The 17,518-nt window shown below is 36.3% G+C and overlaps 4 protein-coding genes and 1 non-coding gene across 8 annotated transcripts; 3 read left to right on the top strand and 2 right to left on the bottom strand.

The window, feature by feature from the left end:
- Positions 1–1,549: 1,549 nt before the first annotated feature.
- Positions 1,550–6,775, bottom strand: LOC18587696 (eukaryotic translation initiation factor-like). Its single transcript, XM_007011639.3, has 9 exons — positions 6,248–6,775; positions 5,488–5,559; positions 5,167–5,262; positions 4,606–4,818; positions 4,316–4,413; positions 4,015–4,102; positions 3,573–3,923; positions 3,247–3,489; positions 1,550–2,973 (listed from the first exon to the last, which is right to left on the bottom strand). Exons 1-9 carry the CDS (start codon positions 6,407–6,409, stop codon positions 1,897–1,899), a joined length of 2,400 nt encoding a protein of 799 aa, XP_007011701.3. The 5' UTR covers positions 6,410–6,775; the 3' UTR covers positions 1,550–1,896.
- LOC148760607 (small nucleolar RNA snoR103) lies at positions 5,864–5,969 on the bottom strand. Its single transcript, XR_016028703.1, has one exon. It is a non-coding gene; the product is annotated as a small nucleolar RNA snoR103 (small nucleolar RNA).
- A 1,100-nt stretch (positions 6,776–7,875) lies between the features above and the next one.
- On the top strand, positions 7,876–10,118 carry GPX7 (glutathione peroxidase 7). 2 transcript variants are annotated; one of them, XM_088809947.1, is made up of 6 exons: positions 7,876–8,195; positions 8,316–8,392; positions 8,505–8,566; positions 8,661–8,779; positions 8,867–9,034; positions 9,781–10,118. In XM_088809947.1, exons 1-6 carry the CDS (start codon positions 7,932–7,934, stop codon positions 9,805–9,807), a joined length of 717 nt encoding a protein of 238 aa, XP_088666073.1. In that variant the 5' UTR covers positions 7,876–7,931; the 3' UTR covers positions 9,808–10,118. The 2 variants fall into 2 exon arrangements, with proteins under 2 accessions (XP_088666073.1, XP_017982885.2); XM_018127396.2 differs by having other exon boundaries at positions 7,878–8,195; positions 9,778–10,118.
- Positions 10,119–10,264: 146 nt separating this feature from the next.
- LOC18587693 (Major facilitator superfamily protein) lies at positions 10,265–14,037 on the top strand. 2 transcript variants are annotated; one of them, XM_018127395.2, is made up of 5 exons: positions 10,265–10,680; positions 10,949–11,619; positions 11,930–12,031; positions 13,103–13,273; positions 13,359–14,037. In XM_018127395.2, the coding sequence occupies exons 2-5, from the start codon at positions 10,975–10,977 to the stop codon at positions 13,950–13,952; spliced, it is 1,512 nt and encodes a 503-aa protein (XP_017982884.2). In that variant the 5' UTR covers positions 10,265–10,680; positions 10,949–10,974; the 3' UTR covers positions 13,953–14,037. The 2 variants fall into 2 exon arrangements, with proteins under 2 accessions (XP_017982884.2, XP_088666072.1); XM_088809946.1 differs by having other exon boundaries at positions 10,265–11,619.
- Positions 14,038–14,542: 505 nt separating this feature from the next.
- Positions 14,543–16,859, top strand: LOC18587692 (enhancer of rudimentary protein). Of its 2 annotated transcripts, none has more exons than XM_018126546.2 (4): positions 14,543–14,702; positions 15,058–15,151; positions 15,797–15,917; positions 16,397–16,859. In XM_018126546.2, exons 1-4 carry the CDS (start codon positions 14,700–14,702, stop codon positions 16,485–16,487), a joined length of 309 nt encoding a protein of 102 aa, XP_017982035.1. In that variant the 5' UTR covers positions 14,543–14,699; the 3' UTR covers positions 16,488–16,859. The 2 variants fall into 2 exon arrangements, with proteins under 2 accessions (XP_017982035.1, XP_017982036.1); XM_018126547.2 differs by having other exon boundaries at positions 16,136–16,467.
- Positions 16,860–17,518: the final 659 nt, after the last annotated feature.

Genomic DNA, 17,518 nt, shown 5'->3' with positions numbered 1-17,518 from the left:
CAGTGTCGGCAAAATTATGACAAAAAATGAATATATGTGTAAATTTTAGCTTTATCTATTGGTTTGTAGGACAAAAAGTTTATGCATTCCACCAAAGGAAATGTTGTCTCTGTGGAAAAAAGGAAAAAAAAAATGTCATTGTCACCAAAGGGTTGAAAATTCTTGTTCCCAAGCTGGATATTTTTTTGAGAGGAGCCCACAGATTTTGTTAAGCTAGTTGATAATCATGGAACTCAAGATTCAATTAAATTGAATAGATTCTAAATTTATTATTTAAAAATAAAAGTCGAGTTTTAGTTTGAATTTATGAAAAAAATATCAAACGAGACATTAATTATTAAAAAAAAAAATTATTCATTTTATTATGTTTGATCGATATTAGATATTTTATAAACTAACACAAGAAGGGAGTTTCGTTCTTTTATTATCTTAAAAAAAATAAAAAAATAAAATATTAAATCTTAATTAAACCTTAAAACCTTGCTATTATGGGAAAGATAGGGGGATCTACTTTAGTAAAGTTTGTGTTTTCACAACCACAGCTTTTGCTGTTATTCCTGAATAATTAGAACAGACAAGAATATGATAAAATACTTGATCATGTCAGAAAGAAAGTCGTCAGATTATTTGACTAAAAAATGGGAATCACCAGATTGAACCCAAATCCTGTACATTGAACCTAGAATCTGCAGGAACAGATATTAAAGTAATGATCCATCAACAACAAATAATAATAATGGGGTGGCCAAAGGGGTACCTCAAATCTTGCAAAGTCTTTTTGTTGAAGATAGATTAAAAGAATGATATCATATCTCGAGGACAGCTGATTGCTTAAGCAAAATCGACCTGTCTCCAATCAAAATCAGATGTCCATTGGATTAGATACACGTGACACCTAATCTTGGTGTAACCCATCATCAATTTTTTTAAATATTTTTCTTTATATAGTTTTCGTAACATAACATTTCCTGCACTATGGAAGTAGAAGATTGGCATGGGTTTAATCAGTTGAATTGCATGGTCGAGAAGCCTAGCACCTGCCCATTGTGGTCTAACTAGAAGGCAACCCCAAAGTTTGTTTTCCCAATTCGATCAAAGAACTGCCGACTTTCTTGTATGTTTGAGTATATCTGAATAGCCTGCTTGGCTTTCCACTTGTACAAGTACAATTGATTCTTGTTAACATTATTTCAATTTGTTGAAACCAGACAACGTGTCAGGAATATGAAATTGTCAAGACATTATGAAAATCTACATTATGTGTTGAACTTTTAAACATGAACATTATATATCTAATTAAGAAATTTCTTTAAAAAAATAATAAATCATGATAAAATAAATAATGAACTGTGACAAAATGCTATGGGAACTGTCATAATACATCAAAGACTTCAAATAGATGAACTAGGCAAATTGACCTGACTTACAACGAGAATTTTACAAATTTAAGTTAAAAAATTGTTTCAACACTCGATATTAGGTTAACATTTCAGAGAGAGAGTAACGACCCATAACAAAGGGATAAAGTAGGCACATGACAATCGAAATATAAGGACAAAGTAAATGCATTATCCATAAAGAAAATTGGGGCCTCATGCAGGCGATGGATCAAAAACTTCGTACATGGATTCTAATGTACTGTAACCACTATTCATCCCTAGCATCCTGGGGGAAATATAAAGCATTATGTTTCTCACTCGATAAACAAAACTAAGAATGGGGAAAATCTCAAACAAAAAAAAAGATGTACAACTTAAATAAATCTTCTTTGTTCTCCCATCCATCGTCTTCAAAACTCAAAACACAAAATTTTCCCAAACATATGAGATGTGAAACAGATATCTGTTTAGTTTCCCGCATGGCACTCTAAAAAGATAACCAAGAAGCAGTCTGGAACTAAGTAAGCAAACTTTCACAAGCCTGCACGTCAGTGTGTTGCTTTGCCAACAATTCTTGCCCAGAAGGGAATGAATTAATGCTCCCAATGGCAGCACCAAAGATGGATGCTCGGAACCGCTCATCTTCCACCTTCATCAGAATTTCTTTGATGACTGCAAAGTCCAAACCTCCAGCCATAACCAGCTTCCCAAGAACTTCACCAAAATTATTTGGTGCTTTTGGTAGATCAATACCGATATCATCCAACAAAGAGCCATATAGAATAGAACCAGCTCCTATGTCCCTAGCAGTGAAGACGTTCTTATTAAGTAAGAACTCAAGAAGCTTTGTGACTGCATCCACACAAGGTGGGCTGTTTTCCAAAGCAAGAGCAATAGCTTCTTTCACGACCTCAGGATGGAAAGTAGGGGCTTTCAGCTCCTCAATACATTGTAGTGCTTCATCAAGTAATCGGATACTAAAAAATTCTTCAAGCAGAGACTTTGTTTTTCTCTGAAGATCTGCAGGATTTGATTTTGTTGCATTACCCACATGCTTCTCAGGAGAACTGACTGCAGCAGGATTTGATTTTGTTGCATTACCCACAGTCTTCTCAGGAGAACTGACTGCAGCTGCTGCTGATATCTCAGGCTTAGGATTCACAGGTTCAAAACTTGGAGGTCTAGCTGGGGGCCCACCACTACTCTGTAACAATGGACTCGATTTCCCCCCTATTATGCCACCGCTACCTTGAGGAAGAAACTTTGAATTAATGGAAGGTGATTTGCTGATGAAAGGTTGCTGCACATGCCCAGCAGGTTGAGGACCCAGTCCATCATCCCTTGGCATTGACCGAGATCGAGGAATCTCCCAGTTATCAGCATCAAGCCCAGGCATTCCAGGCATTTTCCTGATACCAGGCATTCCAGGCATCATACCCCCAGAGCCAGGTCGGGTAACTGGGAAACCCCCAGAGGCCATAACCCCTAGAGCCCCACTGTTACGACCATTTCTCATGTTTGCAGTTGCACCTGGTCGCAGCCCCAGATTCTTCTCTGCTTCGGAATGAATTTCAGTGATCGTCTTTGCTTTAATCTGCCAAAACAGGATCAGAAGAGAATGTCAAATACTCCCACAACCATATCAGCATTTATAAAAAAAAAAAAAAAAGAATTAGGCAAAATCAAGGGTTGGTATTATGCTTTGTACTTCAGGAAACAGGTGACTACTAAAAAACAGGTTTGGTCTGCACTTATGGAGCATGGAAATATGATGTCTGATGCAATATAATAATGCAAGGAGAAGGATTGAATAAAATTATGTTTGTTGATGAAAATGCTTAAAGTTTAGCATATACAGAATAACAACCTCTTCCCGTCTAGGCACCCAGTTGTTGGCCCTCAAATCAAGAACATCACGAACCATGAACCTTAATCGTGGAGCAAGTTGCAAATTTATTGTCAGCTCCTTCAGCCTGCTAAAATAGATATCATTTACTCGCCGAGATTTTGGGCTCTCATCCAACTGCTTCCCAATAGTGTTGAAAAACTGACATATAGCCTCTACATTCTCCTCAGCAGGGCACGTCTTGCCATCATGTCCCAAAAGCTCCTGCTCCACATAGAAGCATGGTAAACAGACAAGTATGACACAATGAAGCAAATCCATGCCAAAACTAATGCAATGAAGAAAACCTGCACAATATGGTGGACAATCTTTTCAGGCACCATTTTCTGCTTCAACAGCTCACCAATTAGGCGTATGTTTCCCAGAGTTCGCAGTTTAACCATTCTTTCTTTTTCCACACGTTCCACTTCTTGATCAGGGCCAGTCATTTGCCTAATTTCTTCTCTCAAATTGTCTGCACCTTCAAATGCCTCCTGGCAATTGTTCAAAAGGATTCGCTTAAAAGTAATTTCCTTTCCTCCAGGCTCATCAGAAGGAAAAGGAGGAAGCTTCTCATTGAGGTCAGAACATAAAAGAGCATACATAGGGCAAAATGTTGGCTCCAACAGAGCCTTATCAAATAGCAGAGAGATAACACCCTGAAATGCAAAGACAGTAAATTCAATTGACAGACACAAATGATTAGATTGATGCCAAAGATGAAGGTGTCAAGACACGGCCAATCGAAACCTTTAAAATGTCTGGAGTTGTAATGCCAGAGTCAATCAACTGATCCTTAAGAACATCAAACTTCTCTGGGGTCAATTTGTTCAATATACTGCACAATGAGAACAACATTTGTGATGACATATTTATTATGCAAACAAACAGTTTCTGTATAGAAACACTCACAATAAACAACCCTTAGGATAGAGCATTAAATTAGATAATCCAGATAATGCATCCTTATAAATAACTTAGAGATAAAGACGATGCAATATAAATTACAAGAGCCCATGACAAATTAAATGTGATTCATAGGATCAGTTACCCTTTTGCTGTCTTCAAAACACGCTCCTTCTCGGAAAGATTACCTCTTCGAGCTGACCACGGGACTTCAGCCTTTACAAGCACAGGAGTAGGTCCTACCTGATTCACAGGAAATTCAAATGAAACAGGCAGAAGCTAAATATGCAAATGTATACATCAACCTCAATTGCAACTTATACTTCGATAACTTTAACAGATTGTGATAGCAGAAAAATAAATATCAACAAATCATCCATTTAAGTAATATGAGAAGATGGTGGGGGAGTGGTCTAAATGGTAAGACATTGTTACCCCTTGGCTAGTTGAAATTTGAGCCCTTGCAAACTGGGAGTTTAGATGCTCCTGGTGATTATTCATTTCCTGTGGCCTTGAATCAAAACGACTGGAAAACTCTTTATTGTCTTGAATTGTATCCCAGGATCTTTCATCTCCAGGGGCAGCAGATCGACCACGCCAATCACGGTTGTCTGGCTCAGAATAACGACTTTGGGGTTGAGCTTGGAGCTAATGAAAAATAAAACAGAAGCCGTAATTGCTAAGGTGCTATGGCCATAAAGAGAAAGGAGATAAACCAAGAAATGAATCACCACAATGACATGCTCTGTTCACCATTTTCTTTAGGGTATAACTTGGGGATGAATAAGTATTTAACAACGTCTACAGCACATGAATCAGAATGTAAAACAAGAGAGTCTCAGAAATATTTCCAAGCATAATCATTATTACAGTTGGACTGCAATATTCCAATAATTATACTAGGAGTTGACAATCGATTTGAGCAATGGCTCCGTCCACCCAAAAAGAAGCAACATGTAAATAATTTTAATAAAAGGCAACATCTTCTAAACTCACATTGCCATCAGCACGACCCCAGGTTTGATCTTCACCAACAAACTCAGACTCAATTTCTTGTTTTATCTTCAAAATATCCTCAGGGATATCAGCAACCTGATGGAAGAAGCAAACAAAAAAAAATCAGATAACAAGTAGAAGGTTCTAATATTGCATATTGATTAAAAAGGAATGTTAGCCAAATCTATTTGGAATATAAACTCCTCTCTCTGTCACCTACAAAAATTATAATGCAAAATAAGCCAAAAATCTGACTTTTGCTTCACAATTTAAATAGACAAATGAGATTCCCTAGATCATCATTTAAAAAAGACAAAGTACCTCCTTAAGTTGTAACAGCTGTTCCCGCGTATACCGGACAAACTCATGACCTTCAAACCGCAAATCCCCAGCCTATTACAAACAGCAATAGAAAACTTATAACATGAAAACATACAAAAAATTCAAATAATGGATTCAAAAGCAACTTATGGCTCTTCAAAAGAAAAAAAAAAAAGAAACAGCATTGCTAGAAACATTATCCTTTGTACATTACAGAAAGCCAAACGGAAAAAACTCAACTTCCTCTCATGGATATCAAGGCTGCACACAATCCTATGTCATAAAACTTTAAATAAAGGGCCGAAACAGGCGCATTCCTCTCTAAATTTACAATTCTTTAAAAGGCACATTTGTTTTATAAACTTATAGAAGCCTGTAATGTAATGTAGATTCTTTATGGGCATCAACATACTCATTGCATGCCCACCTAATGCCTGCATATTCATGTTTGTCCATATTTACAGCAGCTACACAAACTCAAGTGCTCCGCCAAGAATTAGGACAACTAAAAATCCATTACCATCAATCCCCCGATGTAACAATCATTTCAAATTTTAAACTTGTAGCATGACTAGCATTACCTCCTCAGTCCACGAAAAAATAACAAAAAACAATAAATCCACTTTAAAATTGAAAAAAGTTTCAATTTTTAAAAACCCCAGATCTGATAAACAAATTCTTTACAAACTCAAATATAAAAAAGTTCCAATTCATAAATGGAAACGAATGTAACAATCAAAGCTAGGGTTTTTGAATGGACCTTGAAGGCGGGACGCAGAATCTGGGAATCCAAGGAAGAAGAAGAAGAAGAAGAAGAAGAGGAGAACTCAAAGCGAGTAGCAAAGAATCTGGTGCTACGCGGACCACCACCGCCGCCGCCGCCACCCGGCCTCAAACTAATCACCGTCTGATCCGTCTGCATAATTCAGATTCTACAAAGGAGAATGGGGAACCGATAAATGTCCGATAAAAAGGAAACGGAGAAGAATAAGAAAACCGTCGGAAGAGAGTGACAGAAGAAAGGTAAGGTCCTTGAGAGGGAATAGATAAATTGGGTTTTTATTTTTAAATTAGTACAGAAAAGAGATTGAGTTATTCTTCCCTCTGCTCTTCTTTTTTATTTTGGATTTTTTTAATATATTTTTCCCTGAATTTTTCCTCTCTCTCAATCTGGATACCAAGCTCAACTCTTTGCAGCTGCAAAGAGAAGAAGAAGAAGAAGAGAGCAGCTTTGGATGAGAAAAACCCTTTCACCCTTCGCCGCTACCCCGTAGCCCGTTACTCCATGCTCTCTCATTTACTATTTTACTGCCAGTTATTTTTTCTTTTATTTTATTTATTTAATATTATTTTCTTTTCTATAAACTAATATTAGCATTATTAAGCCTTTTTTATTTTTATTTTCCATATGGATTACTTGCAATTTTGGGATCTTTTCATTTCTTTTTTTCTTTAATATTGTAATTAGAGATGAACATTCAATCTTCGATCAGTTTGATTTTAGAAGAAAATAGAATTAATGGAATTCTCACAAAATCGAAAATCAAAGATAATTCAAATTAATATATTTCAATTAATTTGGTCTATTTTTTTGTGTTAATAAGATTTATATATAATATATTTTAAAATTTTTATTTAATGTTTCACTAATAAAACTTACATGTCTTTATCATTTAGTTTAATTGTATTATGTACGTTTCTAAAATAAAATAATAAATATAAAATATATTTAAAAATATATTATTTATGATAAATAATTGAATAAAATACTCACCTCCCCAATTGGGCCATTGAGTCATTGACCGTGGGTTTGGAAATGTACATTTTAAGGCCCATAATTTAGCCCAAGAGTGCAACTCCCTCGGGTCGGGTAGATAATTGAAAATTTGAACTCAAATTTTAATTTTGTTAATTATTATACTAATTATAAAGTAAATAAAATTAACAAATATCATAAATTTAGTAATACTTTAAAAATATTCCAACAAATAAAAATAAAATTATATTAAAATATACTTACTTATATGTTTATAATCTTAAATAAATTAATTTAGTTAATTGAAAAGAATTTTCAAAACCAAAATTGAATTTATTTGATTAATTTAATTAATTCAATTTTAACTGAAAATTGTTCATTCCTAATTTCAAGTGCTAATTAGATCTCATTTCTCACCAATTAAGTATTTTCTTATAAATGAATATATTGCTTTTTACGAAAAAAAAAATCTGGACAGCATAAAAACAAAACAAAACAAAGAACAGAAATCAGCAGAGAGTGAAAACAGGAGATGTTGAGGAACGAACACGTGGAATTTTACCTTCCACTACAAATTCGTTTGGACCGCAGGTGAGGCAGTTTGAGTTGTCTACTTTTCTTTGCTGTCTTGTAATAACTACATATATTTTGTTGTAGACAATTATACGGCGAAGGAAAAGAAAAAACCATGGCTTCCATGCCTTTCTCTGCAACTTTTCCTTCTTATCTTCATGACTTGTCTCAAACCAAAAAGATCCCAGTTATGCCTTCTTCATGGCCTTTCTCGATTCCTTCCATTGAATCATCGCTTGGGTCTTCGAAATCAGGCTTTTTGCAACATGGGTTCTCTTTGCAGTCCTCTTCTGTTCCTGGGTTTGTCTTCAAATCTAGATCTTCAGGGATTTATGCAAGAGCAGCTACAGAGAAGACTCTGTACGACTATACTGTGAAGGTACAAAAGTTCTGACTCTGTTGCTGAATTTTGCAGGACTTTTGGAAGTTCAGCAACTGAAGAATTGCAACTTGATAATGGTTTTTCACTTGGCTAACGGATCTCTCTCTCTTTGAGCAGGATATTGATGGGAAGGATGTTTCTCTTAGCAGATTTAAGGGAAAAGTTCTCTTTATTGTTAATGTTGCTTCAAAATGGTACAGCTTCCCTTTCAAGATAATTACAGTATTTTCTACTATTGTTCAGCTTAGTCTGTTTTCTGTCCTTTACTTGGGGTCTGATTGAAGAATTTTTCATTTTGATTCATAGTGGTTTGACGACATCAAATTACTCTGAGCTTTCCCACATATATGAGAAATACAAGACTCAAGGTGAGCCAAGTACTCTGTGTTTGGTATAGTTGTTTCTTCATACACTGTGTGTGACCTGTTTTAACAAGATCTGTTCATGCAACTCTATTCACAGGATTTGAGATTCTAGCTTTCCCTTGCAATCAGTTCGGGGGACAAGAGCCTGGATCAAATCCTGAGATTAAACAATTTGCCTGTACCAGGTTCAAAGCAGAATTTCCAATATTTGATAAGGTGTGTCTACCTGCTTTCCCATTTGAGTATAGCATTTATGATGGAGATAATACTTTTTAATGACTAAAGGAAAGGTTTATGAAACAGGTTGATGTGAATGGACCAAACACAGCTCCCGTTTACCAATTCCTGAAGTCGAGTGCAGGTGGATTTTTAGGTGACTTGGTCAAGTGGAATTTTGAGAAGTTCTTGGTGGACAAAAATGGCAAAGTTGTCGAGAGGTATCCACCAACAATATCGCCTTTCCAAATTGAGGTATGTATTTACAGCTATTCTGGTTCTCTTACCAGTCCAGTTAATCTCATAGGAATTGAATTTTTCATGACATAATAGCAATGAGATATGTTAATGCTTGTGATTGAAGATCAATGTTAAGGCATGTAATTCTTTAATAGAACAACCATTTTTTATAGTTCGACATGAATAACTCTTCCCACCTGTCCTGTGGTAGATATGTTGAGAAAATGGGTTCTAGAGCAAAATTCGGCAACTAAATTCAATGCGTTTTCTTTATGAGCATTCGAATGCCAGTTCTATAAAAAAACTTTCTTGTCTGATAGAGTAGTCAGAACAATTATATCTTACCATCTTTGGCTGGTGAAATTTAAAAGCTGCTATAAGTAGTGAAAACCAATTCCTTTAAATTTTATGAATTGGATGACGAATTCAGTAGTAGGATCATTGTTGAGTGATAGCACCCTATGAATGTAACTTGCTGCTTTTCTGCATTGATTTTATCTATTGCTTTACCTCACGTTGGAAGTAGTTTGTTCTGGACTTTGCCTATCTGCACTCCGGTCCCCTCTCATTGCTGATACTTGCTCCCACTCGGTGCAATTGATATGTGTACATTGTTGTTCAAGGGTACAAGTTCAAAACATATGACTGTGTTATGACTTGGTTATATTAAAGGAAGTGCTACACTAATCCTGAGTAGTTCATTAAGAAAGAAGTATCTTTATCTATTTAACGAACTAAATTTATTCTTTGTGGTGCAGAAGGACATTCAGAAGCTCCTTGCGGCATGAGTCTTGAGCCACAGCAACATGCATCCCGTCGTGTGCTAGCGTGAGAAATGAAGTAGATAGGCGTAAATTTTGCAATCAGTAAATGAAAATGGAATGCTTTTTTCTGCTATATAAGTCTGATACATCAATATGTACTTTTGTTTTTCTCTTCCATCATCAGACGTGGTATGCATTTAATTAGCCCTACTTGTTCAAATTTCTGCTTAACCATTATCGCAAGTGATCTTATTTACTTCATGTATAGGGTTGCAGAAAAGATTTCTGGTGCAGTGTGGATTCGAAAAATAAAACTCTAATTTGAAAGTTTATCAGATTCCGGAGTTTATTCACTTTATTAACTACCAAGTTTGCAACTAATCGGATGACATGGCTTGGTTTGTTGGTCACTTGACATCCTTAAATGGGTGGGAGTGGACGAGCTCGTTCCTGTTTTTCCCCCATTTTTTATTTAGTCAAAGCAGATAGAACAACCAAGCTGGACGCGATTTTTTTAATTTAGTTAAAGTCAACTTGCACCAGTTTGTCAGGATGAACTCTCCGATAGTCATAATCAACTCTTCATCCGGAATGACTACAAACGTTGCAGCCTGGGGCTTGGCCCAGCTGGTTGGCCCACCTCCTTTCCCGCAAGGCTGGAGTTCTGGCCTGCCCCAGATCCTGCATTTCCCATTCTCCCTACATATATATATATATATATAAGACCTCAAACATATATATTCAAGGGCTGCACTTCTTTCCAATGTCAAGTTCCGCGACGAATTAGTATATTATGACACTCCGAGGTTGGACTATGGAATGTAAAAGGGGGAGGCAATCGTGAAAGCTAACCACTCCGAGATCGTGGGTGTGGAAAAAGGAGAACACTCCTCCAAGGTAACGATAGTAGTAATATTTTATGTCAACCAATAATGGAACATGGCTAGAGCCCCGACCCCAGAGGTTTAGTGGTCAACGATGGCCATGCCTAGACTTTTCCACCATACCTCTCTTTTTTGGAGGGACAGGACACCATATCTTTTCCTTTATTAAGCAATAATATAATCTTCGTATGGCATACCTGGGGTAGGCCATGGATTTATAAGATCCTGCAGTCAACGTTTCCCTGTCTGTGATCTCCTTTGATCTATAGCGCCATTTGCAGATCCATGCTCCTTTAAAACCTCAAACATGGATTCCTCAGAGAAAGAGGGACTCGTTGAAGAGTCTCTCTCGAGTACTTCCCAACAACCAGCCTGCAATTCAAACCAAAGCAATATTTTCTCACTCTTTCTTGAGCCCTTTCAATGGCTACAAATGCTCTCTTCCCAGCTAAACCCAACTTTCATCTTTGGCATAGTCCTCGTCTATGGCCTCAGCCAAGGCTTCTCCAGCTCTTTCTTCAAAGTAGTCACGGACTACTACTGGAAAGACGTTCAGAAAGTCCAGCCCTCGGTAGTGCAACTTTACATAGGCCTATACTACATTCCATGGATTATGAAACCTGTATGGGGTCTATTCACTGATGTTTTTCCAATAAAAGGCTATAGAAGAAGACCATACTTTGTGCTTGCTGGTGTTGTTGGGGGTGCCTCTGCGTTGATGGTTGCTCTTTTCGGTAACTTGCCTGCTGCTTTGGCATTGGGTTGCTTGATAGGGGTTGCAGCAGGCATGGCAATAGCAGATGTGACAATTGATGCGTGTATTGCAAGAAATAGCATTAAGGTCCGATCTTTGGCTCCGGATATGCAAAGCCTTTGTGGATTTTGCTCCTCTGCCGGGGCTTTAATTGGTTACTCCACCAGTGGGTTTTTTGTTCACCATCTCGGAGCTCAGGTTAGCTTCTTCTCTCTATTTTTTTGAACTTAATAGGTATCTGATATCTGTACCATTGCAATTTGAAAAATTAGAAGCCACGATTCAGGACTGAATGAAGGTGGCTGCAGATTGAGGAAAATGGCCAGAAGCACTGGCCTTTGACCTCATAAATTGTCAGTTTTCGCTAAGCACTGATCATTTCAACCTTTGATTATATTCTTTAGTGAAACCAAAAGTTGTAACCATGTTGAAATTCTTCTGTATCAACTACTAGCTTGGTATCTAAATTCTCTCTGTCCCTCTTTCTTAACATATATAATTGCTGCAGGGAGCTTTAATTCTTTTGGCAATCCCACCAGTTTTTATCACAGTGTTGGGCTTTGTAATCTATGAAATGAGATCTACCAGCCTTCAATCTGAGAAGCAGAAGGTTAGATTTTTTCTTCTTTCCATATAAATTCTCCTGCAAATACTATGTTGCTACAGTTTGGTAAAACATTAGAGCCATTTCTTTTATTACGCCATGGAAACTGTCGGCTTCAGGTTCCATCTTCTTTGGATTCTAAGAATTAGTGAAAGATGTAATTGTTGACTTAACAATTAGTATATCAATCAGTCAAGCCAATCTAGATCATGATTGGTAAATTCTAAAGATTTTCCATCCCTAGAAAGATTTGCTTTCCTTCTCACGTCATTTAACAACTTTTCTAGGACTGAAGCAACTGGATTATGTCAGTGCAGAGGTAAGATCTGCAAACTTTATCCTCAGTTGGTCAAAAGACAAAAAAAAAAAAAGGTTGGTCTAGATTATGAAACTCACAGTTACCCTGCAAGGTTTTGAAAACTCCAGTAGAACATACTGCAGCTTTCATTTTTTTAATGAAAAGGGCAGGGTTTGGCAGGGGACTATGCTTCCTATGCTGAGGACTGGTGGTTGAACAGCTAACCACTCCACATTACGTTAATATAGGTGGAGACTATAACCAAGAACTTCTCATGTTTATGTTTGAAAGTGTAATGACAAGATATTCTGGTTGTTTTTTTAAAGAAAAATCAATCTCTTTATGTTAATGTATAATTTAATCTGTTCAAGGTATGTTATCATTCAGCAACTAGCATTTCTCAAAAGTTTAGATATCAACATCAAGTTCCTTGCCTTATAATCCTGTTCCATGCGCAAAGCGCCCTTTTTTTTTTTAAATTTTTTTATGAAGGAATTGATGTCATCTTCAGTCTCTATGTTTTGCTCATCTCATCTTTACCTATGCTGATATCTATAGCATCATGAGGAGAAGAGGTTTATCTGTCAATGGCAACTCCAGCCATTAAACCTTAAAAGTTCTGTTTCAACTTGAACAACTTAAACTCTGTCAAAGATGGGAAAAGAAAACCTGAACATTCCTTTGAGAAGTGATGAATACTTGTAATAGTCCGAACTCTATGCTAATATTTATTTTTTCCCAATACTTAATGTATCTATGTTGTGTGGATGCTTATACAGGCAATGGAAACCTTAGGAGTTGCCCTAAGGGGGATGTATCAGACAATCAAGTTCCCTCAGGTGTGGAAGCCGTCGCTGTACATGTACCTCTCTTTGGCTCTGAGTATAAGTACTCATGAAGGGCAGTTTTATTGGTACACTGATCCGAAAGCTGGTCCTGCATTCTCTCAGGTTTCTCATTATCCCAGTTAAAACAGTAGAATACCCTACCAAATCCCTTTCACATTTCTTCTTATTCAATCTTTCTCAAGTGCAGGAATTTGTTGGGGTCATCTATGCAATTGGTGCAATGGCTTCAATGGTGGGGGTTCTGATCTATCACAAGACACTAAAAGACATTCCATTCAGAAACCTACTCTTTTTCGCTCAACTCCTTTATGGCACATCCGGGATGCTCGATCTGATCTTCATCCTTCGATGGAACTTAGTCCTCGGAATCCCAGATTACTTCTTTGTCATTATGGAAGAATGTGTCTCACGAATTATCAGCAGAATAAGGTGGATTCCCATGATTGTATTAAGCACCAGGCTTTGCCCTCTAGGCATTGAAGGCACATTTTTTGCACTGCTAATGTGCATTGACAGCCTCGGTTCCCTGACATCCAAATGGGGTGGAGGGATTGTTCTTCATACGTTGCATGTCACCAGGACTGATTTTACAAACCTGTGGTTGGTTGTTCTCATTAGAAACACCCTGAGATTTGCAACTCTGGGTCTAATTTTTCTCGTCCCCAAGGCTGATCAATCAGATGCTTTGATCCCCCCAGATATTCTGACAAACAATTCAACTGTAACAGCAGATGATGAGGGCTTGGAACTTGTCTCTAAGAACGAAATAGATGAAACTTAGCTGTTCTTTTACATGTTTATATAAAATAGAGCCTGGACCGGAAAAGAATGAACCTGGATGACACCCCCAGGTTCATGGTTCTCAAGCTCAACCTGACGATTGCATTCATACTCAGAAGTCAAGAGGGATCATTCAGGATTTTTCCAAGTCCCTTCCTGAGAGTCCACTGCTAAAGTTGATGGCTGGCTTCCCCATTCTCCTGGGGAATTTGTCAGTATTTCTCACTTGATGATTCCCTCATTTTCCCTTCCATGGGAAGTTCTGTGCCGAACATATTGTTTCATAAAAGGCGTAAGCTTTAAATCAACGCTTCTCTTGTAATTATGGTTATGATAAGATTAATATTTTTATTAAATAAATTTTACATGATACGACAATATTATAATAAAACAAACTTATTTAAATAAATATTATAAAAAAAATAAATATACCATATTATATAAATTAATCGTAGTAAGTGTATTATATATGATTTTAATGTGTTTAAAACACGAGATATAATAACGTTAAGGGATAGGTGCTCAAAATGGCCATCTGGCCGCAATAACATTTCAAAGTCTTGGTCAACCATTCAGACGACGTGGCAGAACAGCAATTTACTTACCATAATATTTAATTTTATTTTTTTGATCTTCGTCTTTGGGAGACTTCAATCTTTTGGTTTCTATCACTTTTGGGCAGCAGATTCTCTCTTTCTTCCCTCTCTCTCTTTCTCTCTCATCAGTTCTACTCCCAACATCGAATCACATGGTAATTCCTCGTTCTCCTTTTCCTTTTTTTTTCTTCCTTCGTTCATTTCCTTTCCTAATTAAGCTGATTTTGCTTGTAAAAGTCTCACCTTTTTAAATCTCCCTGAAACTAGGGTTTCGTCAATGTTACTCGCTCCTTTTAGTACGAAATTAGGGCATTCGGTTCTCAAATCTCTGTTTTTTTTAATTATTATTACACGATTTAAGATTTCTTTTTGGTAGGATTTGATTGTTCACTGGTTTGATTCTTGCTGGCGTGTTAATGACGCTGGAACCTATTTCAATTTTTTTTATTGGATTGATAGGGTTAGTTGTGTGTTTTTTGATCCCCTTTTTTCTTTTTTGTGATAAATTAGGCAAACAGGCACACCATTGTTTTGATGCAAACTTCGCAGAACAGAGCAACTAGAACGTTTATGGATTATGATTCCATCAGTCAAGCTATGGATGGTATGCTTTTTTTTACTGTTGCTTTTATTATCTTTGGTTTTTGTTGTTGCTGATTTTGACAGCGATTATTATAAGTAGATGTTAATTTATGTGTTAAAAGGTAGCTAGTAATGTCATCTAAACTGTTTTCTGGGATTTCAAGAGGAGGATGATCAGACGAAGATAAGTGCTTTGAATAGATCAGTTTTATGGTTGCTCTTGGTGTTTACCTCTTGTTGGGAAGTCTTTAGTTTTATGGAATTGATGAGGCATCGCTTGGCTAATGGTTTGTTGTTACAATAGGGGTTTAGAGGTGGAAAACAAAGCAATTAAAATTGAGCTTTATGATAGGATACACCATACATTTTATAAAGTTCCTATTGCATTAGTGTTCTTGAAAACAGCTACTATTGCAGGCAGTGGACTGTACCTTTTGGAAGTTGGCTTGTGTTGTTGAAAATGATTTTTTTATTTGATTGTGCATGTGTCTTTTCTCTCAAGAATGTATGTCCAAAATTGCTTATATTTCTGAGTTGCATTAAGAGGAAATGAATCAGTGTGGTTTCAACATGATGTACTAGATGGAATCCCCTCTTTTCTTCCTTTACTTCGTTAAAAAGATTTAACAATTTTAACAGTATATTATATGCTATTTGCCATGTGCAGGGATATGTGGACTATATGAAAGGAAACTTAAGGAGCTAAATCCAGCAATTCGAAACATCACATATGACATTGGTGATCTTTACAATTTTATTGATGGCCTTGCAGATATGAGTGCCCTTGTGTATGGCTCTCTCTCTTTCTTCCTCCACCTTTTTTCTTGAATCATTCCATGTATTGTATGTTATATTGCATGTTTACCAAGTCACTTGTCAATCAAGTGTCACAATAACTGTCCATGAGTTACGATGGATGATTTCTTTTTCTGCTGAAACTCTGATGTGTTTGTGAATGAGTTTTGTCCAACTTATAACAATAGATATGCCTTATTTCTTGAGGCAGAAGGCAGAGTCGTACTGAGGACTATCAAGGCCCAAGGAAATGAATGTGGGTGATGGACAGACTATGTATTGCTTAGATACTCTAAGACAAAGAACTGAGATGGTTCAATCAGTCATGCATTAAAGGATGAGTGTGGCTTGACTTATATGGGAGATAATATCTTTCTTTTTGGGAGAGGGGGTTGGGGGTTATGTTGTATGCATCCGTGGTATCATTCCTTCTGCGGGGTAACTAATTTTACTGTCTATTTTTGGCTTGCAGCTATGATCACGCTATTCAAGCTTTTTTGCCTTATGACAGACAATGGATCAAACAGAAAGTATTTCAGCACCTCAAGAAGTTGGCGCATTAAGTCCTCTTATGCTAAATTTTCAGTGAAATTGAATTTAATAGAAAGAGAATGTGTATCAAGTGCAGAAGACCTCATCTGATAACTTGTGCTCTTTGTTTCCCTCACTGTGCACATATATTTGATAACCATTGCAGCTTTCGTCCGAGTTTCAGATGAATAGCAAAGGTGTTGTGTGGTCAATGTTGTACTCTAAGCAAAAATACTCTTCTTGTCTGTTGACCTTGTATAATCATATAATATTTGGTTTCCTGGTTGAAAACTCGTGAGTATCTCATCTAAACCTAGCATTTGGATGATAGTTAGGGTTGATTTGTCGAACCACGATGTCTGATTCTGGTGTGCCGATTCTAATAAAGTAGTCATTGTTTTACACGTGTATCGCATCGGGTTTGAATGTTGATAAGAAAGTGTCATAGCTACATGTTTTCTACTAGAGCTGCTGGTTTCTTTCTCCCCTGCTGTGTTTCTCTGTTATGCTTGAAGGCTGGAAACCAGTCAATTTTGGAAAATTTTGGTCGTTTTCTCTGTGAAGTCAAGACTTTAATTGGTTTTTGCTGGAACCTTCAAAAATTTGTTTCTATTTCGAGGTTAAGGGATTAAAAGGCATATTGTTTTAAATTGAGATTTAGTGTAGTAATCCCTAAAAAAAAATAGTGTGATAATTTTGTTAACAAAATAATAGTTGAAGTTTCATTGTATAGAAATAAAAAAATTGTAGTCCCTTCGGATTATCTTTGTTTATCTATTCCTTAATTCTTTTTATTAAAAATGAGTATTTTATTGGTTCGATTTTAAAATTTTAAAAATTGAATTTATTGAATTTTTTAAATGGTAATCAAAATCGATCAAATTATATTAAAAAATGAAATATGATTGAAATTGATTTATGTAGGTCAATTTTGAGATTTATATTTTAAAAATATTAATAATATATAATATTTATTGACAAATATATATTGATAATAACCGATTTTTTATTTATTCTATTATAAAATTGAAATATAAAAAATTAATCAAAATAATAGAATAAA

The sequence above is a fragment of the Theobroma cacao genome, chromosome 9 (genome assembly GCF_053813885.1).
Source record: "Theobroma cacao isolate CCN51 chromosome 9, ASM5381388v1, whole genome shotgun sequence".
NCBI classification, from domain to species: Eukaryota; Viridiplantae; Streptophyta; class Magnoliopsida; order Malvales; family Malvaceae; genus Theobroma; species Theobroma cacao.
This window is presented reverse-complemented; position numbering and strand designations above follow the sequence as displayed.